This window comes from Artibeus jamaicensis, unplaced genomic scaffold (genome assembly GCF_021234435.1).
Source record: "Artibeus jamaicensis isolate MK-2021 breed Jamaican fruit bat unplaced genomic scaffold, CSHL_Jam_final contig_490, whole genome shotgun sequence".
NCBI lineage: Eukaryota > Metazoa > Chordata > Mammalia > Chiroptera > Phyllostomidae > Artibeus > Artibeus jamaicensis.
In genome coordinates this window covers 9,481,614-9,508,623 of record NW_026521861.1, presented here as the reverse complement: position 1 = coordinate 9,508,623, position 27,010 = coordinate 9,481,614, and the positions used below count along the sequence as shown (strand labels likewise).

General features: G+C 46.1%; 1 protein-coding gene across 6 annotated transcripts in view; it reads left to right on the top strand.

Moving 5' to 3' along the window:
• GPAM (glycerol-3-phosphate acyltransferase, mitochondrial) overlaps positions 1 to 26,402 on the top strand; it is a 56,409-nt gene extending 30,007 nt beyond the window's left edge. For 4 of the 6 annotated variants that reach the window (XM_037165604.2, XM_037165603.2, XM_037165606.2 and 1 more), the window contains 18 exons: positions 84 to 157; positions 2,454 to 2,567; positions 4,462 to 4,608; positions 5,142 to 5,238; positions 5,814 to 5,950; positions 8,682 to 8,781; positions 9,084 to 9,296; positions 11,165 to 11,278; positions 12,374 to 12,459; positions 13,252 to 13,379; positions 15,277 to 15,347; positions 15,626 to 15,890; positions 16,678 to 16,820; positions 18,445 to 18,522; positions 19,130 to 19,270; positions 20,582 to 20,771; positions 21,981 to 22,039; positions 22,715 to 26,402. In XM_037165604.2, coding sequence (XP_037021499.2) covers positions 84 to 157; positions 2,454 to 2,567; positions 4,462 to 4,608; positions 5,142 to 5,238; positions 5,814 to 5,950; positions 8,682 to 8,781; positions 9,084 to 9,296; positions 11,165 to 11,278; positions 12,374 to 12,459; positions 13,252 to 13,379; positions 15,277 to 15,347; positions 15,626 to 15,890; positions 16,678 to 16,820; positions 18,445 to 18,522; positions 19,130 to 19,270; positions 20,582 to 20,771; positions 21,981 to 22,039; positions 22,715 to 22,831 — 2,274 coding nt within the window. In that variant the 3' untranslated portion in view covers positions 22,832 to 26,402. The remainder of the gene's footprint in view (positions 1 to 83; positions 158 to 2,453; positions 2,568 to 4,461; positions 4,609 to 5,141; positions 5,239 to 5,813; positions 5,951 to 8,681; positions 8,782 to 9,083; positions 9,297 to 11,164; positions 11,279 to 12,373; positions 12,460 to 13,251; positions 13,380 to 15,276; positions 15,348 to 15,625; positions 15,891 to 16,677; positions 16,821 to 18,444; positions 18,523 to 19,129; positions 19,271 to 20,581; positions 20,772 to 21,980; positions 22,040 to 22,714) is intronic. The other 2 variants (XM_037165602.2, XM_053668385.1) reach the window with 1 other exon arrangement.
• Positions 26,403 to 27,010: the final 608 nt, after the last annotated feature.

The window sequence follows — 27,010 nt, the reverse complement described above, 5'->3', positions numbered from 1 at the left end:
AAAGTTGGCGAGGACTAGTGACGTGAGCTCCCGCCTGCACGCCAGCTGTGTGACTACATCTGTGTTCATTTTGTCTCCTGCAGGATAAGTTTTTCAACCCCAGTATCCCGTCTCTGGGTTTGCGGAATGTTATTTATATCAATGAAACGCACACAAGGTATGAAGAAATTTCTTACACTTCTAGTACCCCTCAAAAGAAAAACTCCATAGAAATTCATGTACTTTAAGATGAGTCTCGTGTTTTTGAGAGTTAATAAATATGCACCTCTGACACAAGCGGCTTTATCTAAAATTGAGAAACAATATAACCACCTGAGAGACCTATTATTATTACCACTGCTGTAATTATATCATAAACATTTTCTAGAAAATATAGATATCACTTACAGCTTTCTCTAACTTATTCCTGTATTGGTTTTGCATCTGAACTGTTCTAAATTGTGATAAAGATTTGTCTGAGAGGTGTAGGTTTGTTTGAATGTCTTATGCTTTATCATGAGTAGTTTATACTTAAATAAAGGATAACTATTTTGTACTTAAAAAAAGTAAAACTAATGTGGAGTTTTAGAGAATATTGCCCTCTGCTGAGCAAATGTTCTTTAATAAATTATCAGCTTAAGACTTTTCTTAGAATTCTTACTTCCAAATTCCAGGCAAATGGGGATGGGCTGTTAGGCACCCGAGCAGGAGAAAAGAGGCTTTGTTACAGGTGAATCTAGGCTGGGAGAGAAGAACAGAGGGTGGGGAGGTGGTGTGAATGTCCCTGAGGCCAGAGAGGAACAGCAGCCAAAACTGCTACCAGTTCTTCTCATTCAAAGAGTGAGTAAGTAAGTCAGTGCCTGGCATCGGTAAGCAGTGAGCTCAGGTGATGAGAAATACTTTTGAATTCTTGAAAAACGGGTCCAAGAAACGAAGTGCTTTCATGTTAGTCTTTCTGATGTGACGGCCTGTATTTTGATGACAAGGTCACATGAGCGTGACAATATGCACACGTGTATCAGTTAAGACTTTTTTTTTAAATACAGCTGAAGTCATGGGGCGTATTTTTCCCATTTTTATGCTCCCCTGTCCTCTTCCTTCCTCCCTCCCTCCCTTCTCCCCCTCTCTTAAGTTTAAAGGTGACAGGAGAAACTTTGGTTCATTGATATTTTTTCCTTTCCCATGGTTCACACGATTAAGACCCTGAGAAAAGAGATCCGGCAGGGTCTCCTCTTTGTGTGAGTTCACATTTAATATATAAAGGCAAAGGGTCCATTTACTGCCCTCAGTTGGAGGCAGTCAAGAAACAAAAGCTGTACTGAGAAGACAAAGTGAAATTATTCAGAGTAACAAGCTGCCTGTCCAGTCGAGTTGGCTGTTCAGCTCTTCTGTGTTACATGAAGCAAAGCCTGAACGTTTTGACACTTACACACAGCTTTCAGTCAGTTGCAAAGGGATTTCATGGAGAGTTTGCACTTTGTACATTTTAGTCATAATTCTGAAACTTTTCACTGAAGAAAGAGGTTAGAATGAAGCACTGAACATGCTGGGCCAAGTGTTCAGAGAGTGGAGAGAAAGGAGAGGAGGAAGGAAGAGAGAATGTTGGAAGGGAAGGATGATGGAGCATAGGATTCGTAAACAGTTCTCCCTCAAATGACTTTTCCTTGCTCCAGGGCTTTTCAGAATTGCTGAATTTACAATTGAAATCTGTTTGTGTGAATATCATTATGGCGGGAATGGTAATGAGGTGTTACATAATCATCGTGAATGGTATCAGAGCGTTGCATAATGAAGGTCTGTAGCATTCTTATGCTGAGGGGCCTGTCCCCAGCCGCCTCATCCAGATAACACATAGTCACTGGTAGGAGTGTGTCCTACCCCTTAGTCATGTTGAATGTGTGTGTGTGTGTGTGTGTGTGTGTGTGTGTGTTTTACTTTTTTTAAGAGCAAGAACTTTTCTGGCTTTGTGAACCTATAATACAACCTTAGGATTACTATGACAACAACAATGAAATTAGCCCTGGATGGTAGGAAAAGACTTCCGAATCATCTTTTGTAGCACATAGCTATAGCTATAAGATGTATTGCATATATATCTCTGTGTGTGTGTGTGTGTGTATATATATATATATATATATATATGCATATATATTTAAATATACTCTTCTTTTTATGGTATTAATAAAGTATGGTCTTTTTATTTGTTTTTGTATTTGGTTTATTATTTTTCAAAATAATGCTATTCCAGTGTCAGTACATAGATTCCAAGTTTAAATTTTAGCTGAGAATACGTGAAAGAAATTGGGAATGAAGTTGTTTGAACTCCTAAGGATAATTTGCTATGTGAGAAGCCCGGTATCAGGGGTAGATGAAATGAGGACATGTTTTTACAAGAGAGAAACCCCTGTATAATTTAAGCAGCTTGTTTAAAGTGTGCTAAAGTGCTTCTCTGCTAAATGACTCTCACGTTGTAGGCACCGAGGATGGCTTGCAAGGCGTCTTTCGTACATGCTTTTTGTTCAAGAGCGAGACGTCCATAAAGGCATGTTTGCCACCAACGTGACAGAAAACGTACTGAACAGCAGTCGGTAAGGGTGGGGCACCGCTGTAAAGGGGAGAGCGGGATGGTGATGGGGTGGGAATGAGGAAGTAATTTCCTTTATTAACCATTAGTGGAGAGTGTTCAACCTTTCAGTGTCTCGGGGCCACACTGGAAGAAGAAGAGTTGTTTTGGGTCATGCACTAAATACACTGCAACATATCATCACAAAAACAAACCTCACAATATTTTAAGTAAATGTGTGACTGTGGGTTGGGCCGCATTCACGGCTGCCCAGGGTTGGACACCCCTGCTTCGGTGTCTCTGGGACTCTGCCTGCAGAAGCCTTTGCGTTTCCAAGTTAAATATTAAGCTCCAAAGGGAAGCCAAGGAAAGGCAGGGCATGTGTGGTCTGGGTAGGCAGTGCCCTGTGGGGACTGCAGTCTGGTTTTATGGGTTAACGAATCAGTGGGTTTCTAATATACAAAAGGCAAGCTGGAGCCAGACACGCACAGATTTCCAAGTTCTCTGTTACATCTTTTGTAAGATGAATGTGTAAGACACTGCATTTCCTATTTCTTAGCCAATGGAGAAGTGAGTTTGGTCAAACAGTTATTGAGTACCTAGGCACAAATTTTTATAGTGGAAAGTCACTGTGAGGAGTTTGGAGAGAATAGAGGCTGCCCTAGCTCTTCCAGGAGCTTTCTTACGAACAAAAGAGACCAGCCTGGACTCGGAGGGAGAGGGGACACCAGTCATCCTACAGACCAGGCGTGAGGATGTGGTGGGTTTTGGGAGAAGGCTGGCCTCTTCCGCCTCATGGGCGTGGCCCGTGTTCCTCACGTGCCTGGATTTGGGTAGCTGGAGGTGGGTGATCGACAGGTGCTCAGCCGTGCAGGCCCTGTGTGGTTGGCTGTTAAGGCCTGAACGCTGGTAGCACATAATAGGCACTCAAGTATTTAATGAGGGAATGAATGAATATTTGATAATGGAGATGTAATAATCATGTCCATTACTTGTGAAAACATCGCTGGCCAGATTGAAATAGATGCTTCTCAAAGAATAGACTCAGGCGATCCGTGTCCTGTGGGGTTGGTCTTGTCACGTGAAGGAATTGCACGGCTGTGTGGGGTTTTTCTGTACAGTCGTCTGATATCAGCAGCAGCAGGAGAAAACACCATTACTTGAAACTCCTTGGATTATCACATGTTCTGTTTTCTAGGTAAAAGCCTTCAAGTGCGTTTTATTCTACCAGATATTTTCACCAGAGACTAGAATGTTAGAAGTGATTAGAGGAGGCTTAAGTACATGCATTCTTCCCCACGTCACGTGGAGGATTTATCAAACTGGACAGAGTCTTCCCTTTTCCCTCACTGCTCATTGTTCCATGCTGATTTAATCTTCAGCTCTGCCTTTTAAAGCTTATTGGTTTGATTAGAAAACACTTGTAAATATTTGTGTCCCCTTTGCATCCCTCCTAGGGAGTTTCACATATAGTTCTAAAGAGTCAGAATATAAATGGCTAATTAGGTCTTCGGAAGTAAAATTAGACCTTACTCTGACAGTGGGTTTTGGATGGCTCTGAAATATAAGCCTAAATGGATTATCTTCCTTTCCTCTCTTCTGCTAGAGTGCAGCTTCGTGTCTCTCACAAAGTAACCAGATTGAAATTCACAGAGCTGTTACCCAGTGCATTTGAATTAAATTCCTAAATTGCTCTTCCAGCGTCCTCAGGGGTTCATTGCTTTAGGAATATGATATCCTTAATATTTAACAGGCAGGCAATGAAAAGAATTTTCACTTGAGGTTATTTTCTCATGTTACCGTGTATTAGAGAGAAGGTACATTTTATTTTGTGATTTGTAGCTACAGTTTACGAAATACTGATTACAGGATGTAGCACACAGTCAGCTGATTTGCCGGTCTTTCCATTTTCAAATCAGGGTGCAAGATGCCATTGCCCAAGTGGCCGCTGAATTAAACCCTGACGGTTCGGCTCAGCAGCAATCAAAAGCCATCAATAAAGTGAGAAAGAAAGCTAGAAGGATCCTGAAAGAAATGGTTGCCACTGTCTCACCAGCAATGATCAGGTAATACCAGGGAAGGCAGAAGTTTTCGACAAGAGCCGTCTGTGTTGAGCAGACAGGACTGAACCACTGGACTTCCTTCCCCAGCACAATGCTCTCGGACCAAGATGTTTTAACATATTCTGTCATTAAACCCAACTCCTCCTTATGTGCTTACTCAGCTTCCATGGCAGGTGGTGCTGTGGGAGGCTTTAAGGGGTCTTATCCTCTGTTAAATGATAGCAGTCATATTGTTGCTGATATTTGCTCTCTAGACTAGTTGTGAGCCGGTTTTCACATACCCATGTCTTAAAGGAGGGGTTTCCTGTCATTCTGTTCACTGAAATATTTGCCAGTCCAAAGTGTGCTACTAGAGTGAAATGCAAGATTTTCGTCCGTAACAGATGGATACTTTCATAAGTAGTGCACGTGTACAGTTAGCTGTTTGACTCTGCAATTCAGGTACACACATGCACACATACACAGCGTACTTGCAAACACTATACACACACACACTCTTACACTTCCTTTTCTTTTGTTTTTGTTTTTACTTTCAGACTGACTGGATGGGTGTTGCTAAAACTGTTCAACAGCTTCTTCTGGAACATTCAGATTCACAAGGGTCAGCTTGAGATGGTTAAGGCTGCAACCGAGGCAAGACATACGTGGATTTGTCATTCCATCTTCTCTACACTTGTAGAGTGATTTTAGGCTTCTCTTGGAAATGTTCTCTTGTCTACCATTGTGCATTGCAACTCACCCTGGAGCCGTGTATGGGAGGAGGGGCAGCGGGGTGAGGGAGACCTCCCAGCCATACGCGGGATTGCTGTAGTGAGTTACCCCGCAACGATTCTGGAAATCAGGGAGAACGATCCCTATTTTATAAATGAGGAAGTAAAGCCTCCATTAGATTAAGAAATGTTTACAAGTTGCGGCTAACACGTGACTTGCCCAGGATTTCAAGCCAAACCGGGCTTGACTCCAAAACCTAAGCCGCCTCTCAGAGATACAGACTCACCCTGAACTCTTGGTTACTCTGCTTCTTTGCTGACTTTTTTTTGTAGTTTTTTTTGTTTTTAGCTAGGTCAATATTAAATTGAAAGAGTTCCTGTTATTGGGAAATGTTTTTAAAGACTGAGTCACTGGTTAGCTAGTGTTTGAGTAACTAACCAAATATGAGGTTGTGAAGGGCAATTGAACTTTACATTTGGCATTCTTCCTTTCACTAGATGAATCTGCCCCTTATATTTCTCCCGGTTCATCGATCCCATATTGACTACTTGCTGCTCACCTTCATTCTCTTCTGCCACAACATCAAAGCCCCATACATTGCCTCTGGCAATAATCTCAACATCCCCGTCTTCAGGTAAGGTCAGCTTCTCTTGTAGTTGAGTGTATGGAAAAGATTATATTCTGAACTTGTGTTTGTTTTTTTTTATTATACCTTTTGCCATATGATTGTAAAGATGTTAGGTTTTTAAATTTTCATTATAAAAGTATTGCATGTTCATTGTGAAAAATTTGAAACATACAAAAAAGCAAGAAGACATTCACCATTAATTTTGTGTGTTATATGGGACACTTGGTGAGCTGTGAGTCTTTAAACTTTATAGGTAATATTTACCAAATCGATAAGAGGCCATTAAAAAGACAAGATAGCAAGTTACTGCATCAGGCTTGGCAGTCGGGAGGTAAAAGTAGAGAGGTGGGGTGGTGCTGATGGTACAACCATAGCTAAGAAGAACCATCCCCGATAATGTCCATCTTGTAATTGAGAAGAGCTAGAAACCTGTAACAACTCCAGTATCCTATGAAGCCGTGTATCGCCTGTTTTAGAGGTTTTCAGGAGGACGAAGTGCATTCCATTCAGAGGAAATAGTATGTGAAGAGGCAGAGAGACTCAACAGCCTGGTTTGTTTGGGCTGTGGCAGCCGACTCCGTAGGGCTGGGATGCTGGATACATTGGGAAGGGTCGAGACGGGCGGGTGACTAGAGATAGTGAGGACTGGATCAGAGCAGTTTCTCAGCCCAGAGTGTAGAGTGTAGCCTGTACTTGAGAAGTGACATGGTCAGATTTGCATTTGTAAACTCAGATTAGAAGGAGTGAGAACAATTCTGGCTCTGTTGGAGTAGTTCAAGCAAAAGGTAATGAAGGCTTAAATTAAAAGCATAGCAGTGTTATTGGACAGGTGGGCATTGGTTGGAAAAGTGTTTAGTAAGTTGAATTTACAGGAGCAAATGCTAGTCTAGATGCAGGGCTCAACAGAAAGGGGCAAGGGGAGAGGAGGGAGGAATACTCCCAGGTGTTTACCACCGGGACCTGGGTAGGTGGTACAGCTGACCACCAACGGGAAACTGGTGAGGAGTAGGTTTAGTTGGTAAGGGAAATTGCAGCTTCAAACTTCAAAGCATAAAGCATCAGTAAAGTCAGCTCTGTGAGTAGTAGTAGGGAGTAAGGGGATGAACTGAGAGAGAGACTGGAAGGGAGGTGGGCTGGCAGGTTGTACAGGTAGGGCACAGGTGGGGCCTTGCAGAGTGGCAGCCCGTTTCCTTTGCGAGCTGCGAGGTCTGATCCTCAGCCTCCCAGTCCAAAGAGCTGATTCCTCATTGTGTAGCTCAGAGTTCTGCGGCTGACCAGACCACGTGAACCACTGACAAGAAGCCTCCCACTCACGAGGTCAGCCAATACTCAGCCATGCTGAAGGCAAGAGCAAACAGGATCTTAGGCCTTGCCCTCAGTTGGCTGGTAACCTAATGGGGAACACAGCCAGGCAGCCAGCTGTCATCCACTGTGTGTGACCCCCCAGGGCAGACGTGCTTTCCCAGGGAGTAGTATCTGTCTTCTCTCCCGGGCACGTCTTCCCAGTACTGAGGGACCCAGAAAGCTGAATTAGAGTGTTACCAGAAAGTCGCTGGTAGGCTTAGATTTAGAGCAAAGTCGGGGTTCTAGAGAAGGGGTTCTTGCCCCGTAATGGTTTGCCTCTTTTGTCACGAGAATAACTCACATACCCGTTCTCTCCAGGCTCTCAACCTGGTCTCCTGGAAGTGCTAGCAGACCCTGGTAGTTTCTCGTAACTCAACAGTCCTCGTCCTACAGCTCTCTGCCAGTCACTGGTTAGCCCTCCATTCCTTCGGAGGTGACGGACTGTGGATGACGGGGCCTATTTATAGGCACCTTTCTCTTGTCATGGGCCAGCCTACATGCTCACAAACCGGTTTTCAGCATGGGTTATTTTGTGGGTGGTTCACCTCCTTCATTATGAACTTGTTTTGCATAGTTTTACTCCCAAAGAGTGATATTAAGCTCTAGGAACGTCTCACTGTGGCCTTTTTATGCTGACTATAGAAGACCTTGAATATACATGTATATATATTCGCATTTATAGTTATATTAACATCACTCTATTTGGAAAGAATAAAGTCTCTGAGTTTGGAGAGGTTGACGTGAGTACTAGAACATTTCAAGTTCATGTCAAAAGTCCATCATTGTTACAGAAAGAGACCTGGGGCTGTGAAAAACAGTTGTTTTGCTCCTAAGTGTAGGCACACGAAGCAGATTCTCATTCCATGGTTTGAAAGATGGTGGTGCTCAGTTTCAGTTTGAGAAAGTTGTCCTTCTCTCACGGAGACACTCTCGGAGCAGTGCTTGTTTGAGAAAATTTCTCCGAAGTGGCTTCTGTGACATCGCACACGTGTTGTAGTTAATGTGCCATAGGCACGTTTGGGGGCGTCTAACAGTCAGTGTCTCGAGACCCTGGACAGGGTTTTCCATTCACACAGAACTTCAGAATCCACTTAAACCTATAGCATGGAATTTGCAGGGTGCAGTATCAGGCAGGCTTGTCTGATACACCCATTGGCCTGGGATGGATGCAATAGGGCCTCAGCCCTCGGAGTGACATTCTAAAGACTGATGAATAGTGTAAATGACTGAAACGTCAATAATACGGAATGGAAAAATGTCCGCATTCTCACCGTCAGCAGCTTCAACAACACACGTGATTTATATTCACTCGGCAAATGTCTTGAAGTGACTTGCAATTTGAGTGTTCCTTTTACATTTCTTCGTAAACACTTATGCATCTTTGAATTTATAGTACCTTGATCCACAAGCTTGGGGGCTTCTTCATCAGACGGAGGCTGGATGAAACGCCAGACGGTCGGAAGGATGTTCTCTATAGAGCCCTGCTGCGTGGGGTAGGTGCCATCGCTCACAGCCGTGTGACGGTTGTCACCGCGGAAGGATACGGGCTGGACTGAGATTTTAAGTAGCTGTTGTCTGAGGGATTATTTAATTGGTTATTGCTTGGGTATGGGTTTGGTGATTATTTTTTGTGATTACCAAAATACAGCATTGGAAGAGCTATCTTATTATTTTTGGGAGTAAAATATGTTGTCAGTAGTGAAATTATGCGTGCTTTTTTAAGATTCAACTCTGCAGACCGTTTCCTAAGATGGGTGGTCTTGAATTCACGTTTCACTTTCTCCTGCTATCCCAGCACGTGGTTGAACTGCTTCGACAGCAGCAGTCCTTGGAGATTTTCCTGGAAGGCACACGCTCCAGGAGTGGAAAGACCTCCTGTGCCCGGGCAGGCCTTTTGTCCGTGGTGGTGGACACCGTGTGCACCAACACCATCCCAGACATCCTGGTGATACCGGTCGGAATCTCCTACGATCGCATCATTGAAGGGCACTACAATGGTGAACAGCTGGTAAGGGGACTTCCTCTCCAAAATCTGCTTTGCTTTCAAGTCCGTTGCTTTTCAAATTAATTAGGAATGTTTTTGGTGCCCCCTTGTCGTAAAGCACTGTAGGAAGCACGGCCGGGTGGGTGCCGTGAGTGGCCTCCATCGCCCACGTCAGCGGACGGTGGTGCCTGCCTGCACCCGGGGAGGGGACAGGATCCGGTGTGCCAGTGCTGCCTTCGTCGTGGGACCGGGAAGTGGAAGAGCGCTGGGCGCAGAGTTGCCCTCTCCAGTGGGGCAGGGGGTGGCGCTGCGTGGCTTGTTTTCTTCGGGGCTTACTGCGTGTGTGCGGATTTAAGTTAAGCCTGAAGGACTGGGGGGCTATGGTGACGAAGGAACTATAGATTAAATTGAGAAATGGCAGTAACGTTTTTGTAAACTTTTCATTGAAGTAGGTATAATAGCTTTAGAAGAATGAAGGCACAAATAATAAGCACGTCACCTGAATTTGCACAAAGTGAACACACCCCTGTAACCAGCACTGAACTCAAGAAAATATGATCGGGACCCTGGGGACCCCCCTGGTGCCCCTCCCATAGCTGTCCTCTCAAGGGCAATCACTTGTCTTGACTTCTTAAGGAACAGACTAGTTTTGCCTGTTGTTGAACTCCATAGAAAGGGCATTGTGTAGAGCGAGGTCTTTCTGCATCTGGTTTTCTTTGCTCGAGCCGGTGTCTGTGCAGTTCATCCCTGCTGTTGCCTTTACCTGGAGCTTGTTTATCTTCACGGCTGCATAGTGTTCCAGTGCATGAATATGCCACAGTCATCTACGCGGATGGTATATCTATGGTATGAGTGTACCATGGTTTCCACTGTGGAAGAACAGTTTGGTTTCTAGTTTGTGACTGTGATCACTCCCGTACATTTCTCTCGATGGCCGAGTGTGTGTCTCCTGTTGGGCATGTCCCGAAGAGTGGAATTGCTGGGTCGTAAAGTGTGTGTGTATTCAGCTTTAGCAAATACTGCCAAACAGTGTTCCAGAGTGCTTTTACCAGCTCACCTCCATTCCTGCCGGCGTGGTGAGAGGTCCAGAGGAATTTAGTTTTGTCCTTATTTAGTGTGGAAGTCTTGGGCAAGGTGCTTGTTTCAAGCCTCCTGCCCAAAGTGTGTCAGAAGCTCAAGGACACTTGGTAATTGTAGGCTTTAAAAGTTAAGTGATAGGCCTGGATTCTTATCTGTCTCTCTCTTGTGAAATTCCTTCTCGTGTTTGTAGGCATCTGCTCTGAATGTGTATTCCACTCACCTGACTGTCTCATGAGGTCATATCTGAGTCCTACATCCATTATGTATGGCTGTCACTGTGCCATATGTATCTTAAATCTTCAGTAAATGTTTACTAAAGGAATAAGCTTAAAGGTCACTCTGGGGCTGGATTTGGCACTCAGCTGTCTGATGTGAAGTATTTGGACTCTGGTGACCATCAGACCTTAGATAAGTGACCTCTTTGACATCTTATTTTTATCTGAGAACTACAGAATAAGTGTAACTCTTTAACCTAGGTCATTTTTGTCCTTCATTAGTTCATAGTAGTATTTTTGTGGATGATATAAAAAGTGTATTGAATGAGTGTTAAATGATTTGTTTTTCATTGACCAAATTACCCCTCCCAGTGACATGATTATGTCTTTTATGACCTTTGAATGCTAAATATTTTCTGACAGGTCTTCCTCAATGAATATTTATTTTCTTTGTTCATGCATTTTTTTTTTTAACACAAGCCTCGAGTTTCCATGAAAACAAAGGAAACAAAAACTCTATTCTTTAGCTAACGGGAATGTTTGCATATGTGTGAGCTTTATTTCTTACCATGTTATTCTTTTGAAATTGGAATTTAGGGGAAGCCTAAGAAGAACGAAAGCCTGTGGAGCATAGCGAGGGGCGTCATCAGAATGTTGCGGAAAAACTACGGGTGTGTCCGAGTGGATTTCGCACAGCCGTTTTCCCTGAAGGTGAGTGTCTGTTGGGGCGAAGCTGCCTCAGGGCGCCGGCGTGGCTCCGTGGCGGAGGGGCTGGGCTCTCGTCCAGCCTCTGGTCCTGCTTCTGTCGTCGCCTTGGCTTCTTCTCTCGTAGAGGGAGGACTGTGTCAAGAGTGGCCTTTTCTAAACTTTTCTGCCAAAGCACGCCTGTTAACCAAGGACAGTAAATACCTGTCTTTGGGAGATTTTGAGTTCAGCATTTATTGGTATTTTTTTTTAATTCATGAGAATTTTGCATGTTGTTATATACTATACCAGTATTTTATATTGTGTTTTAAAATTGCTTTTGGGGGGAAGTTTGTCGAGACATGACCTCGAAAAGCTGGGTGCCGACAACAGTGTAGGGTGGCGCTCTAACTTACCAGTGGAATCTGGACGCACGTACCTGAGGGATGGGGTCATCCTCATGGAGAAGCCCCGGCCCCCTGGGCCCCTGAGGTCCCAGCGGGTGCAAATTCCGAAGGTTTGTGAATTGGTTAAAGAGAGAAGCCCTCCAATACCGGGTAACGGTCCTGCTTCTCCTTCCGTCCCATTTCCTGGTTTCACTGTAAATGATTCTAATTGCTGTGCTAGATGCTTTCTGACCTTAAGGGCTTTCAATTTAGGAATGTCAGCATTTCTTACCATTTTTAAAACTATTGCACAGTGTCTCTGTCTTGCTGTGATTGGCCTTGGGGTTGAGGTTCTTTTGACTGTTACGTGACCCTAGGGTTGTCAGATTTCCTCTAAAAAGCCTGCTTTTGTCACTTATCACTAATAATAATATTGGAAATGTTCAATCACTTTTTGAAGATGTGAGAAAAGTTGATTTTTCTCCTGTAGTGTATAAATGATTTTGCTTAAGCATCATCCTGTTCGTTGTATTTTCAGTTCTTAGACTTTGCGCTCCGCAACATTCTGTGGTTATACTGGACTTGGGGAGGGCGTTCAGGTCATAAGAAGTGTCCCCCATGCTCTGCAGCGCGGCTGATGTTATAAAACAACTCCCTCTTTGCTTTTTGAATATTGAATAATTTTGCATATGTTTATGTAAATGAGACAATGCTAGTAAATGTCTTCCTTCCCCAGGAATATTTAGAAAGCCAAAGTCAGAGACCTGTGTCCACCCCACTCTCTTTGGAACAAGCTTTGTTACCAGCTATACTTCCTTCAAGGTGAGGTTTGTGGAAATTTTCATATTAGCCAAACTTTCGAGTATCTATTATTTTTGTATATCAGCACTTAAAGAGCTTCTGCTGTTCTCAGCAGGATGGTTGTACCCAGATAATTTGAGTGGAGCAAGCTGAGTGCAGAAGCAGACTTCCTTCAGTTCCGGGTTAACTTTAAGAAGAACATGCATGTTCTTGTTTTCACTTTCTAGCTTGAGCAACTTTTCTGCTGGTTTTATAAAGGATATTGAAGTGATGTGCTTTCATAGTTTGGAGGGTTTTGATTTATTTGCGTTATAAACCTGTTTGGTTTCGTGAATCAGGCAGGGGCTCTTACTTGACTTGTGCTTTTTACCTGAATTCTTTTTGATGGTAGCCTAGATTATACACATCGTACGTAAGTGCACAGTGCCGGAGTTTTTCTGTGTGAATTTTCCAGAGTTCAAAATTATTCATACCTTAGAGGAGTTGAATATGAAACCTTTCCTTCAATGTGTTCAAGTGTCAAATTTTCATAAAAGTTTTAAAATAAGGTATCTTGCTTTATGCATGTTTTTAGCCGGTGGTTTTTAGAATTGATGTGCTAATAGACTGTTTATAACTGAATGATGTGTTTTGGCCAGGAGAGTCTACTGAACATAATAGAGTATATTATGAAGAAAAAGAACCCACTGAACTAATTTATTTGTAGTTTACATTTAGAATCTGTAGTAATTTACAGTGTCTAATATATTTACACCTTAGGCCCCCATAGTTTGCTCTGTGAAAGAGTGTGACTGTAGAAGTCTAATTTTTAAGAGAACATTTCAGACCCAGCGACGCCGCTGACGAAGGTGCAGACACGTCCACTAACGAGTCCAGAAATGCAGCCGAGGAGTCGCTCCGAAGGAGACTGATCGCCAACCTGGCCGAGCACATTCTTTTCAGTAAGTGCAGCCGCTGGCTCTGCCGTCCTGCAGTTCGGACTGGGCACGTGCGCTGCAGACCCTGCAGGAGCCGCCTCCGCCCAGTTTGGCTCCACGTCAGGCCGTGGCACCTAATGCTAGGCGGTGGTGGGTACATCGCTAGCAGGAAGGTGGCACTGTGGGGTCCGAGGTCACTGAGGGCAACGTCTCACTAGTGCCAGATGATTAGCAGGCCTCACACTTCACAAAGCATTTAGTATCGCCAAAGTGACTGGTTTCCCCTTCTGCTCATGAATTTGTTTCCTGAACTAACTTGTAGTGCAGCATCTAGGTTTACAGTTGTATGTCCCTTTCCTCTCTGACCCCATGACTGGTTATTCAGCAAATACTGAGGAGCTACCATGTGTGAAGCCTTGTTTTTGGCTGGGGGGAATACAAACTGAGCAATGAATGGTTCAGCACTTAAAGAGCTTCTGCTGTTCTCAGTGGGGTGGTTGTACACAGATAATTTAAGTGGAGCAAGCTGAGCACAGAAGTAGCCTTAAGTTCCAGGCGGCAGTGTTGTGTCATACTGTAGAGGCCGCTTTGTTGTCTCGTGGCAGCCTCACGGTCCCGGGGTGTGCAGGCCACGCTGGACCTTCTCTCCATTTCTTGGGCCCCACTGCCCGTCAGGTCAGAGGCGCAGCACTTCCTGCCAACACGGGGGTGGAGGCTTCCTCGCCGCCTCCGGCTCCTCCCACCCTCGCTGCTCTTACCCTGCTTCATGCTGGACCAGAGCATTCTCTCTCGAGCACGTCAATGCGTCTCTCTCTTGTGCTTGAATTCTGGATGCTACCAACAGTACATCCTTAATGTTGGAAAGTTGGAAAATAAGGATAAAACCCACTACCAAGTGACCAGGGTATTGCTGTTTAGTCTCTGAAAATCTTTTTCACACTTTGTATTGTGTTCTTTTCCATTTATAACACAAATGTTTATTTATTTATTTATAACGAAACCTTTCCAGACATTCTTTTTAATGGCTATAAATATAATCCTGGGTACTGTTTTGTTTTTTAAACACTGGAGACAATATCAATGTGAGTGAAGTGTTCATGAATTCATTATCATCTCAGAAAAATCACAAATGGTGTGTTCGTTTCAGATTATTCTGTAGGCATTCTCATATTGGATTTTTGTGATTACGATGTCCTACAAATTCAGAGTCTGGGGTCATGGACTAGAGTCATTCTCAGATTTATTTGTGTCCTGTTCTTTCCTGCCTCGGAGCCGGCGGGAAAGAGGAAATGGAAATGCTTGGGCAGCGTGACTGTGGGGCGAGCAGCAGGCCGGCCCCTTCCACGCTCACACGGCCCAGAGGACCAGGCGGTGTTGCCGTTTACCACCGGGGAGGCTGAGGCCGAGCCTGAGGCTGGGAATTTAAGTAACTTCCCCCAAGTCATGGAGTTAGTCAGTGTAGAAGTTGGGCTTTGAACCCAGTTTTTCTGACTTCGAATCCCCCCTCCCCTGCACCTTTGTGAACACCTGTGGGAGGGGTGTAGAGTTACAGTACAGTAGCCTGCAGCCAGGAGCAGGTCCACAACAACAGGGTATCCTTGTAGAGCTTGTAGGACAGGCTTATACTTGGGTCTTGGCATTTCCGTAAAGCTGTGTCTCGGTCATTCAGTAGCTAAATTCCATTGCCCTGCCTTGAAGGTGGACCTGCCTTAGACCGAATGCTGTTAGATGATGAATAATGATCTCTGATGGCCCAGAACATGGTATAATGTTGTACCTTCCTTCTGATAAATCACTTTTATGGGAAATGTGATAGAAGACTTGTAAGTTTTAAGTACTCCTATGTAAGATTTAGGTACTCTGACAATTTACAGTTATATTTAAATGCAAGTGTAGCTAAATCTTTGTGTTCGCCTTTCAGCCGCGAGCAAGTCCTGCGCCATCATGTCGACGCACATCGTAGCCTGCCTGCTCCTGTACCGACACCGACAGGTGTGTCAGCCGGGGCTGAGCGGTGCGAGCCAGCAAGGGGGGCAGCGCCTTGGCAGGTGTTGGAATACTGGATGTGGAGTGTCAGTTTCTTGATATTCCGAGGGACCCGCGTTTTAACCAGTTTTTTCTCTGCTTTGGTGTTTTGGCCCTTTTTCTGTGTGTGCCTACAGGCAGCTGCAGAAAAGCCAAGGCAAGAAAAAAAGCCCTTGGATGGCCTCTTGGCCTTTTGGGAAGTAGGTTTTCCATTGTCGTGAGACCATTTCTGTCTGTTTCTGCAGGGAATTGATCTCTCCACGTTGGTGGAGGACTTCTTTGTCATGAAGGAGGAAGTCTTGGCTCGTGATTTTGACCTGGGGTTCTCGGGAAATTCAGAAGACGTGGTTATACATGCCATCCAGCTGCTGGGAAATTGCGTCACAATCACCCACACCAGCCGGAACGATGAGTTTTTTATTACTCCCAGCACAACTATCCCATCAGTCTTTGAACTTAACTTCTACAGCAACGGGGTGCTGCATGTCTTTATCCTGGAGGCCATCATAGGTACAGTGGCCCTGAGACATTTTTGCAGAAAGTACAAGGGCCTAAAACACATAGTGGTGTCTGCCTCTGGATGGGAGCCCCTTGTGTGAGGGAATGCATTGCTATATTTTTAGCTTTCCAATAAAAATATAATCTGCTGTATTACTATTTATAGCTCATTTTTACATCTACTATTCAACAAATAGTTCCTGAGTTAGTGCATAGTACTGTATTGATGACTCAGAGAGAGGCGAGGTGTCTTGCTACCCAGGAGCTGACAAACTGGGTGAGAGGAGACATTCCCATGACAGTGATGTGAGTGGTGGGGGCTCATGTGTGATCAAGGGGGACAGTGGAGAAGGAGAGCAGAGGGGACCAAAGGCCCTCAGGAAGGCACTTGATTGAGTTGGGATCACATGGACTCATGAGAAATGAATTCTGAAGGGGGTTTACTTAAATTTCTCCAGTGAAATGCACATAATTCTTTTTCTTTTTTAAAGATGTTATTTATTTAGAGGAGAAGGGAGGGAGAAAGAGAGGGAGAAAAACATCAATGTGTGGTTGACTCTCACGTGTTCCCTACTGAGGAACCTGGCCCACAACCCAGGCATGTGCCCTGACTGGGAATCAAACCGGTGACCCTTTGGTTCACAGGCCGTTGCTCAATCCATTGAGCCACACCAGGCAGGGTGCAGGTAATTATTTCTGATGTAACAACCTCATCAGGTTATCCAAGTTCTCCGAGCCAGCTGAAGGTTTTCTTGGCACTCTAAGGCAGCTGGCTTCACGGATGCTTTTGTTTCCTCAGCCTGCAGCCTTTATGCCATGCAGAACAAGCGGGGTGCAGGCGGGCCTGCTGGCGGGTCCTCCAGCTTGATCAGCCAGGAGCAGCTGGTGCGGAAGGCGGCCAGCCTGTGCTATCTGCTGTCTAACGAAGGCACCATCTCTCTTGTAAGTACCAGTGTTTAGTGTTGCTCGTTCCCTTTTCCCTAAGCATTTTTGTGAAACATTGCCATCTTTGTTTTCTCTTAGAGAATTTATGCCCTGTTACCAAGGCTTTACATTCATTCTCCTGCCAGCTTCACTGCCCTCCAAAGCAGTGTGCTGTTTACTACCTGGGTGTGGGGTGTGCTGTTGGGGTCACTGCTCCAGTGACCCCTTCGTGCCCCCGTGATTGTGCCACGTTCTGCCTCAGTCAGGTCCAAGGTTACCGAGCTCTGATTACACAGAAGGCGCTGGGTCAGAGGCTCGTAAATAATTAACGCGTCTGCTTGTGGGTGATAGAAACACAGAAGATAAGAGACAGAAACAGCCTTAAAAAGCAGATGTGCTCAATCCTTTTTCACTTTACAAACAGGGAAACTAAGGCCCAGCAGTACTGATGAGCATTTTATGTTATTTTCCAGCACTTGTTGGCATTTATAATGAGGCATACGTATTAAGCAGCAGAGAGAGATTTTTTCCTCAAAGTTACCAACAAATAGAATTGATATTTTATTTAAAGTCTAGTATTCTCTCCCACCTACTCATATGAATGTGTCGTGGGGCACTTATGAGCATGATGAGTACAGCCCTTCTCCACGGTGGCCTTTGCATGTGGCATATTGGTGGCCCTTGGGGGATGTGGAGCAGGGAGGGTAGGTAAGTCTCCCAAGGTTGCCTTTATCCTTCTCCTGGGTCTTTTTGAGTTATTTTACCATTGTGTTTCCACCTTTATGTACAGCATTTACTCCATGAGAACGTTTGTGGAGAAATTGTCTTCTAAAGGGAAAGAAGTAGGTGGTGGGGGCCTGGCAAGCAGCCCCGTGAGGCCTCGCTTTGCTGCGGGGGGGGGGGGGGGACTGAGCCGGGAGCACCTCCGCAGGTGGCGCCGTGTCAGGTGCTCTGCCGAGCAGGTGAACGAGGTCTCTGCATGGCTTTTCCCATGAACATGCATGACTATCAGGGGTGCGCGTATCAAAAGTCTTAGGACGTGCCCAGTGGAGTGAGGTAGGTCGAATCATGGAAGTTTTGGTAGCTACCTGGTACAGTGTTTTTCTGTTCTGAACAAAAGGAGTATAGGACTTTGACACTGACAGTTATTTTTATTTATACTTTTGATCTAATCTTTGTATTTTTTCCCATCACTGTTTAGTTCCCTTACTCTCCCTCTCTCCAGCAATCTGCACACCGCTGTGCATGTCAGTGGGTCCATTTTCCTCTTTGCTCAGTCCTTCTACCTCCTCACCTCCCCCAATCTTTGTTGTCATCTGCTCTCCATCTGTGAGTCTGTCCCCATTTTCCTTGTTAATTCAGTGTGTTCATTAGATTCCACGTGTGAGTGAAATCATACGGTATCTGTCTTTCTCTGCCTGGCTTATTTCACTTAGCACAATGTTCTCCGGGTCCATCTGTGCTGTTGCAAAAGGTAAAATTTTTCTTCTTTTATGGCTGAGTAGTTTCCACTGTGTAAATGTCCCACGGTTGTTTCATCCACTCATCTACTGACGGACACTTGGGCTGCTTGCATATCTTGGCGATTGTAAATAATGCCGCAGTGCGTTGGCATTGACATTTAAATGTCTTTTCTTTGCAGCCCTGCCAGACATTTTACCAAATTTGCCATGAAGCAGTAGGCCGGTTTATCCAGTACGGCATCCTTATAGTGGCAGAGGTAAGAGAAATAGCTTTTCTTTATCTGCCTTTGTTTAGTTTCTCGCTCTTCATTTCCTTGTCTTTTTTACCAATTATTTTAACCAATGTAACAACCAGTTGTATTAACCAATAGTTACTTTTGATATATAGTCAAGTTCAGAAGAGAAAAACCAGAACAAGGGCAGTAAACGTCCTTTGGGGCCGTTTAATATTTCGGTTCCTTTTGTGTGGCTGCTGTTGTGTAAAAGGTGTCGGGACTCAGTCCCAGGCACCCCGGAGTTGCTGTGTGATGAGGTGTTTTACTGCTCGGGGTGCTTGTAGCTCGCAAGTACGCATTTTTCTCTTTTGAGGTTTTGTTTTAATTGTGGTCAATTTAGCAGCGTGGTTATGACCTGGAAGAGTAAATATTCTTATTTGATGTGTCTGGTAACTTTCCCCAACTCTTTCTCTCCTCGCCGTTTCCTGAGTGGCTCTGTGTTAGGAAAGGAAGTGGATTGATGCTGTCACGGGCTAGACAGAGGAGGGCAGGGGAGGGAATGAGAGCTAACTGCTGGGCCGGGGCCCAGTTGGCAGGGGCGTGTGTGTCCGTGCATGTCGGTTTACTGCCGGTCATCTCGTTGGCACAGCAAGACGATCAGGAAGATATCAGCCCCGGTCTTGCTGAGCAGCAGTGGGACAAGAAGCTTCCTGAACGTTTGTCTTGGAGAAGCGATGAAGAAGACGAAGACAGTGATTTCGGTGAGGAGCAGCGAGATTGCTACCTAAAGGTACTTTGGTGAAGCATTCGGGTGGACGTTACACCGATGAGTTAAGGCTGAGGCTAACACTAGTTAATAAGGCTCCAAGGGACTCTGGTGACTTAGTCACAGCTAAAGTACCCACAAAGCAGCTGCGGTTCTTTCTGCCTCCTGAGTAAAGGCACGCAAGCTGTTTGAGTTGAGTTCATACATTACGAGTATCATTAAATGGGAAAGGAAACAAGTGCAAATTTAGGAATGTGAATGTCCTGTTTGATGCCTTCATGACCCTCTCCCCAGAACAGACAGTTGCAGACCTGTATGCATGGTATGCACACACCTGTATGCACACCTGTATGCACACCTACAGACACCTGCACATACACCTGCCCTCACTCCTAAGGAGGCAGTGTTTTTGTTCGGTCACCGCCAAAGCAAGCAGAAGTCAGCAGTCAGCTGTCACTGGCTGGCTGCTCTCTGAACCTTCTTGGTCTTGCCATTCCTTCTAAAACTTTATGCATCTAGTTCTTTGCCTTCATTAATACAAATCCTATCACAGGAGGAAATTCAGATTTTTAAGTTTGATTGTCCCTGATTTAGAGAAATCAGTTTTGTCTAATTTGTAGCTTTAGAGATTAATAATGATGACTGATCTTTTCTGAACACCTGAAGTGGATTACTTTCTCTGGATTGGGATAACACCCCTAGTTTACACAGAGATGGGGGGGTGCAGCTTCTGGAGATGCCAGTGACATTGAGAAGATTTTTCCATTTGGGCTTTACTAGTTCTGGGACGGGGTAGTGACCTTGCTTGGCACACACCAGAGGAGCTGATGTGCTTGTTTTGGGGGGACAGTGAGAGCCTCCGTGTCACCACCACCACTTCCCTTCCTCCGCTGGACTGTGGGCTGTAGGACAGCTGAGGGTGGCAGGAAGTGGGGACTAGGCAGGGCTGAGCTGAACTTGTGGCCTTGTCATGGGACCTTGCCGTACACTTGAGTGACCGTCGAGCCAGCCTGTAGAGTCTAACCTTGGGACTGGCTATTTTCAGTGATGACAATACGTCATAATTATGTCATTCAAGTATGAGGGTTTCTTCTAGCCAGATGCTCAGTGAATACCAACCTCAAGGTTGTAAAAGTCAATGATTATGAAAAGGAATGCTTTTCAAAACCGATAGTCATTCGGGACAGAGGTTCTGTGCCCACAGAGCATCAAGCTGCTTCTGGGTGGTGACAGTGGGAGCCGTCTTCTGAAGTTACTGGGACCCCGAGAGGTTCCTGTGTCAGCGAGTCATTTCTTCGGTCCCTGCTCCATGACTTGACCTCCGCTCTTGCCCAGGTGAGCCAGTCCAAGGAGCACCAGCAGTTCATCACCTTCTTGCAGAGGCTCCTGGGCCCTCTGCTGGAGGCCTACAGCTCTGCTGCCGTCTTCATCCACAACTTCAGGGGCCCTGTTCCTGAGCCAGAGTACCTGCAAAAGCTGCACAAATACCTCATCACCAGGACGGAGAGGCACATCGCTGTCTATGGTACGCATGCCGCTAGTCTGGCTGCTTGTAAATCAATGATTGATTACTGGAATCTGCTCATTGTAGGAACTTGGGGGAAGTTGCAAAATTATCCTGACCTCTCACTCCATAGTCCCATCTTTTGTGGGATTCATGGACGTTATTGCATGTAGTTGTTTGTTTATTCGTGTTGCGTTGTAGTAGCCCATTGTATAAATACCATGTATTACTGATTCACGGTGATGTGGACGGGCACTTGGGCTGTTTGTTCAGAGCTACCATGAATAGCGCTGCCCTGCACATGTTTGAATACGTCTCTGGGTGAACACACGTGCGCATTCCGTTGGCTGCCTATCTAGGAGTGGAATTGCCTGGTCACAGGGCCTGCTGGGTCCTGGTGGTGCTTCGCACGTGGGGTGGCTATCAGCCTGCACTTTCCCCAGCAGAGTCTGCTGCACGTCTGGCCAGCACTCTGTACTGTCTGCTGAATGAGAGATGCGACTGGCCTGGGGGCAGCGTTTTATACAGTTATGGCTTAGAACTGAAACCACTTTGAATCATTTTTAGACAGAGATCTCTAGAGAGAGAGCTCTATCTGGAGACGTGTTGGCCTGATCTAGAGCCATATCTAGAGAGATTGCTGTCTGAAGATCCAGACAAATCTGGTCTGGACCTCCATCTAGCGATAGTGTCGCCTCGCTTTATAGACAAGGAGACTGTTCAGGTCACAGAGCTGGTGAATGGGCACGTCTGGACTTAGAGCCCTCTGGCCTCTAGACTCTGTGCTTTCTGGTTCCACTGCTGAGGGAACCATCTGCACCGTTTAAAAGGGTTCCCACACGTCCCATTTGCCTCTTACAAACCCCCTGCAAGCTGGATGTTTTAGGCATTTCCCCTCCCTCCCTCCCTTCCCTCCCTCCCTCCCTCCCTCCTCCCTCCCTCCCTCCCCCCTCCCTCCCTCTCTCCCCCCTCCCTCCCTCCCTCTCCCTCCCTCCCTTCTTTTCCTTCTTATTCTTCTCTCCTCTCTCTTACTTCTTTTTCTTAAAAGATGACACAGAAGGTTTAAAGAAGCAGCAAATTATTTCAGACTTCACGGGTCACCAGCAGCAGCCAGAGTCCGACCTCAGCCTGCGGACTTGCTCTCATCCTCCTTGTAGCCCCCCACTTTCTTGGGTGGGTCTAGGGGCTTGCTGGGCCTACACGTCTGACAGATCTCATTCTTCTCTACAGCTGAGAGTGCCACGTACTGTCTCGTGAAGAACGCTCTGAAAATGTTCAAGGATCTTGGGGTGAGTGCCCACCACTCACAGTGTGAAAGCTTGTGCTAGCTTCTGTTCTCTTCTAGTTAGATCAGGTCTGTCTGAGCCCCCTGTGTGCTGGGTGGGGGGACCCTCAGAGAAGCGGTTTCTGCTGGACTCATCATGAAGGCATTCCTGGGAATGGGTGGGGGCATGTTGAAGGTGAGGCCCTGCAGGACAGATTTCTTTGGCATTTCCAGAATTTTGCTGGTTTTCGCCTTCATCCCAAAACTGTTTGTGTGTAATGTGTCAGTGTGTTTGGAGATGCTCCTACAGCCTGGCAGGGATGTTAACTCTGCTGCATGACTCTCAGTTATTTCGTTGTGTTTATCAATATTTTGAGAAGTATCACAGCTATCCTTGACTTCCACTCGGGACGTGTGCTCTGTGGAGCCGCAGTGGCCTTTGTCAGGGGCTGTGTGTGACTTAATTCTATCATGAATTGTGGAGCATGTGTACCGGCTGCAGCCCACTGAAAACAGGACCACCCGCACCCAGGACTGCCCACCGGACACTCCCAGACACATACACTGCGTGCTCTCAAAGCCAGGATATGGGTTTATGCATCTCCCTGCTTCGGGGAGGCCCAGGACACAGGTCAGAGTTGGTGACAGAAATGTCCCCTTTTTTGGTGCATGTTTAATTTAGTCTCAACTTTCTCTCTAGGTTTTCAAAGAAACCAAACAAAAGCGAGTGTGTATTTTAGAACTCAGCAGCACTTTTCTACCTCAGTGCAACCGGCAAAAACTCCTCGAATATCTGCTGAGTTTTGTGGTGCTGTAAGGAAGGTCAGCACCTCTGGCAGGCGAAAGGCGCGGATGACCTGGCGTGGGCTTGGCCCTGCTGGAAAGTGGAAGGTACCGCCGTGTGGCCGGGCTGCCCTGTTGCGACGTGACCTCCTGGAAGACAAGTGCCTTCTCCCTCCAGGGATCTGCGAGCCCCCCGGGCCCGAGACGGCACGGCAGCCTGCGGGCGGTGCTGCCCGGCCCTCAGCCTTCGCTTGCGATTCCTAATCAGTAGGTTGCAAAATGAAATCTCAGAAATGATTTTGGAGTTTATGAAACGCTTATGTTTTAAGTGTAACTGCTAAGGACTAATTCCTGTGAAGGACAAAAAGACGCAGTTGTATTCTGCACGGACTCTAGTGTGGTGGACTGGATGCTGGTAGGGAATTCACTGGTGTGTTCTCTCACTAACCGCTAAGCTCCCTTTAGAAATAATCAAGTCATCCATTTACCATTTCCCCTCCCCAGTTTTATCTCTGTCCACAGAAGGTACGTGTCACAGGGGAACACCCTCCATCCCAGTGAGCTTCACGAAGGATCGGGCCGGCCCGCTCCACACCCAGGTGTCGCGCTGGGCTGCCCTGGCAGCCGGGTTCAGAAAGTGTTTTATAAACTACATGAAAACCCAGTGTTTGATTAGGTCAGGGACGGAGGTGACGTGATGGACACCCAACACCAGGAAGTACGTTTGGCTGGCAAGATTCAAGGTGCGCTTGGCCAGAAAACTGACGTGGAAAAATTTTGCTCATATGAAAAAGTACCATTGGGTTTTCTTCACTGACCAGCAAGTATTTAGGAATGACTGCTGTTTCATGTCTATTTCCTCTCCCACCCCTCTGGCGGTGCCTGCCTCTCACAGGTACAGCTGTTCCTTGGAGATCCTCCAGCCAGGTGACGGCTGTCCTGACTCCGCCAGCTCGGCCTGATAGGCTGCGGGCAGGAAGTGGGACTGGCGCCCACGCGAGGTGTGCAGGGTGCCACGTGGGCGGCACTGGCGGCCCTGCTGACTGGGGAGTCATCAGAGGCATTTACGGATCTTCAGCTTTGAGGAAAAGTCACGGCCCTTTAAAAATGTAGGGGGATCATATGCGTCAACTCCGATGCCACATGGTGGTGGATCGTTGTGAAAGCCTGTCTGTTCATAGCAGGCAGGTGCCTTTTTGTGAGTGGGGAGCGTAAGTGTTAGCTAAGTGTGGTAATTGTGCTTTTCTTAAAGATCATGTGGCAGCAAAACGTTTTCCAGCAGCTCACTGTTCCTTCTCTCCATGGTATTATGGAACAAGGAACTTTTTCTAATGAATATTGCTTCTGGTCTTTGAATTTAATATAAAAGGACTGAGAATTAAGTTTGTACTTTCATAAGCTTGTATTTTAAACACTAATCGTATTTCATGAATATTCTGTATATGTGGGGAGAGCGCAGGACACTGATTCTTCACTTTGTCTAAAATAATCTCCTTGGAAACTCGTAGCAATAACAAGCCCTTGGTGGCCTCCCACCCCTCGGGGACCCCCCACTGGGGGTATGTTCCTTCCTGAGGGGGACACGTGCACCATGAAGCCACGGTTGTTGTTGTCATGGCTCTGGTGTGGCGTGGGGTCTCCACCTTGTAGCATTCATTTCACTAATTGGGGGTGCTGGATTTGGGGATGCACAGGGGGGCTTACCTGTCCCGTGTATTATCTAGGCCAGCAAACGTCTCACTAGTCTCTTTTATTCATCCCTGGAACGAAAGATCCAGGAGTCCTTGGACTAGCTCTCGGCCCTCTGGGACGTCCGGGTTGGGACTGACTCCCTTGTGGACGCTGCTGCCCTGCTTGCGACTTCTGAAGGCCGCTGCCTGGCCAGGCTGAGCAGGGGGCAGCGGCTTCTTGGGCTGCATCTCCCCTCACGGTTGGTTTGTTTTCTAGAACCCTAATCAGATGCTTTGAAGAATGTGAACTGTGATCCCCCAGCTCTCTCGCCACTCAACTCACTGTGAGACTAAATATGCATGCTCTTTTGTAATTAACTGGTGCTTTGAAAACCTTTTTTAAGGAAGAAAAATCCCAACCAAAGGTACGCTCACCCAGACAAGCTGGCCCTGAGTGAATGTTCCCACAACTCATCCTCAGTGCCTCGTCACCGAGAACATGCACGGCATCGCAGTAAGGCTTCCAGGTAGCAGTTTTGCTTCAGAGGTTTATTTTCATTGTTTCCCAAAAGCGAATGGCTTTCGTGTAAGATTAAATAAACAAATTAGGTGCTTGTAAATAATGTATTACAGTTTACTCTATTGCATTTCTCTAAAACCGAAATGCATGCCTTCTAGGGAAAGACTGAGTCAAGTTAAACAAACAAACAAACAAAAAACCCAATAATAAACAGTGGGAAACTGCACTCCTTCCAAATGAGAATGTCCCAAGTAACTCGGAAGAGGGGAAGGAATTTTTTTGCTCTCTTAAATTTGAAGGGAAACACAGGGGAGGAGCTAGTGTGGAATCATCCAGCCAGGAAAAGAAGTAACCGTGAGCCAGCCTTCTCAGAACAGGAAGTCTCTGGAAGCCCTGAAGGTGAAGGATAAACTGCCTGGGGAATCACAGTGAATGTCAGCTGGGAGGTGGGATTCCCCATCCCCCTCCGAGGGCCAGTCAGGGGGGCTGCGGGTGGGGGGGTGGGGGGGGAAGCAATGCCCGTGGTTCCCTGCGGTTCGAGTGCGCTGTGTGAGGTCCACAGCTGTTCTGTGGAAGAAAGTGTCACTGGTACCGCAAATGTGGACTTGGATCCTCTTCCCGAGACCCGCGCAGTGCGGCGCAGCGGGGCTCCGGTCCGCGAGGACTGCGCCTGTGCAGCCCAGCGTTTCCAAAGTGCCACCCAGGGCCTTTTCCGTGAACCCCTCACTAGGTTCCCTCGGGTAGGTGTGAAGGTGGCACTAAGGCCGGATCCGCGTGAGTTTTGCACACGTGTTACATTGGACGGCTGTGCGTTTCCTGCCCCCTGGGGACAGCGAGCACCCAAGAACTGCAGGACGGGGGTTCGAGCCTCTCCTTTGACTGGAAGGGCGGCCACCGGCCATCCCGGTTCTTTCACTAAAAGTAGCAAAATTAACACAGAGATTAACTGGGGCAAGTGATTAAGATTTTTATTCCGACTTAGAAAAAAATATTGCACAATTGAATGTACAATAGATTTTTATCGACAGATGGTTCTAGTGTTCAGCAGCGATGACCTATTACTGAAGTTTATAAGACTTCATTTGGAATGTACATCTGTTTTTTAAAACACTCTTTTTAGGAACTCGAGACTTGGCAGCTGGCATTTGAGTTTAATACAAACTAATGACTGCATTTTGACTTTATTTCTAAACCTGTAAATCCCAGAAATGCCTTGATGGAAGGTGTTAAACTATTTGCCTGTTGCACAGAGAAACATTCAAACTGTGTGAAAACTTGCTTTTGCCTGAAATAACATGGCGTAATTTTGTGAGCAGCACTTATTTGGAAACCTTGATCGATTTTTATGCCTGTTCATGTATTGTAAAGAGCACAGAATTGTAGTTTTATTTTAATAAACCAAGAAAGTGAATATATTCCTGATGCCTGGCATTTGTAATTAAGTTTCCTACATCATTCATTATCTAAACAGTTGTTCTGCTTTGACTTTACACAGAACTTTAGTACAATGCTTATAAGAAGTAACCTCACATACCTCTACGTAAGCATGTGCAGGGTCTAATTTTACTATTGACCCGGCGCTCTTGAGATGGGCCGGGCATCTGCAGAGGCAGCTAATGTGCATCTCAGCTCTCGCTCTCCGTCGCGAAAGCTCGTGTCACAGACGGGTTCTTTGTGTGTCCGTGAAACTTCCTTTCCACTTGGTGCTTCTGTCATATTTCTGTGTATTCAGTTTATGGGAGTATGTACCGAAGTGTTTGATTTTTCCTACTAATACATAATAACTGCTCAAAAATAATAGTTTACTTTTTGATAAATAAGGCAAGTATGAAAGCACTGTTATCTGCAGATCCTTAAAAAGCCCGCAGTTGCAGCCTCGCTCAAGCGTGTGCCCGCTGCACGGGGTGCTCCCTGCCTGCCCGGTGGTTCCCCGCGTGGCCTCTGTGTGCAGAGGAACCTGACACCCAAGGCGCCCCATCCATTCTCTGCAGGCCTCTCTGCCTGAGCTTTGTACCTGAACTTC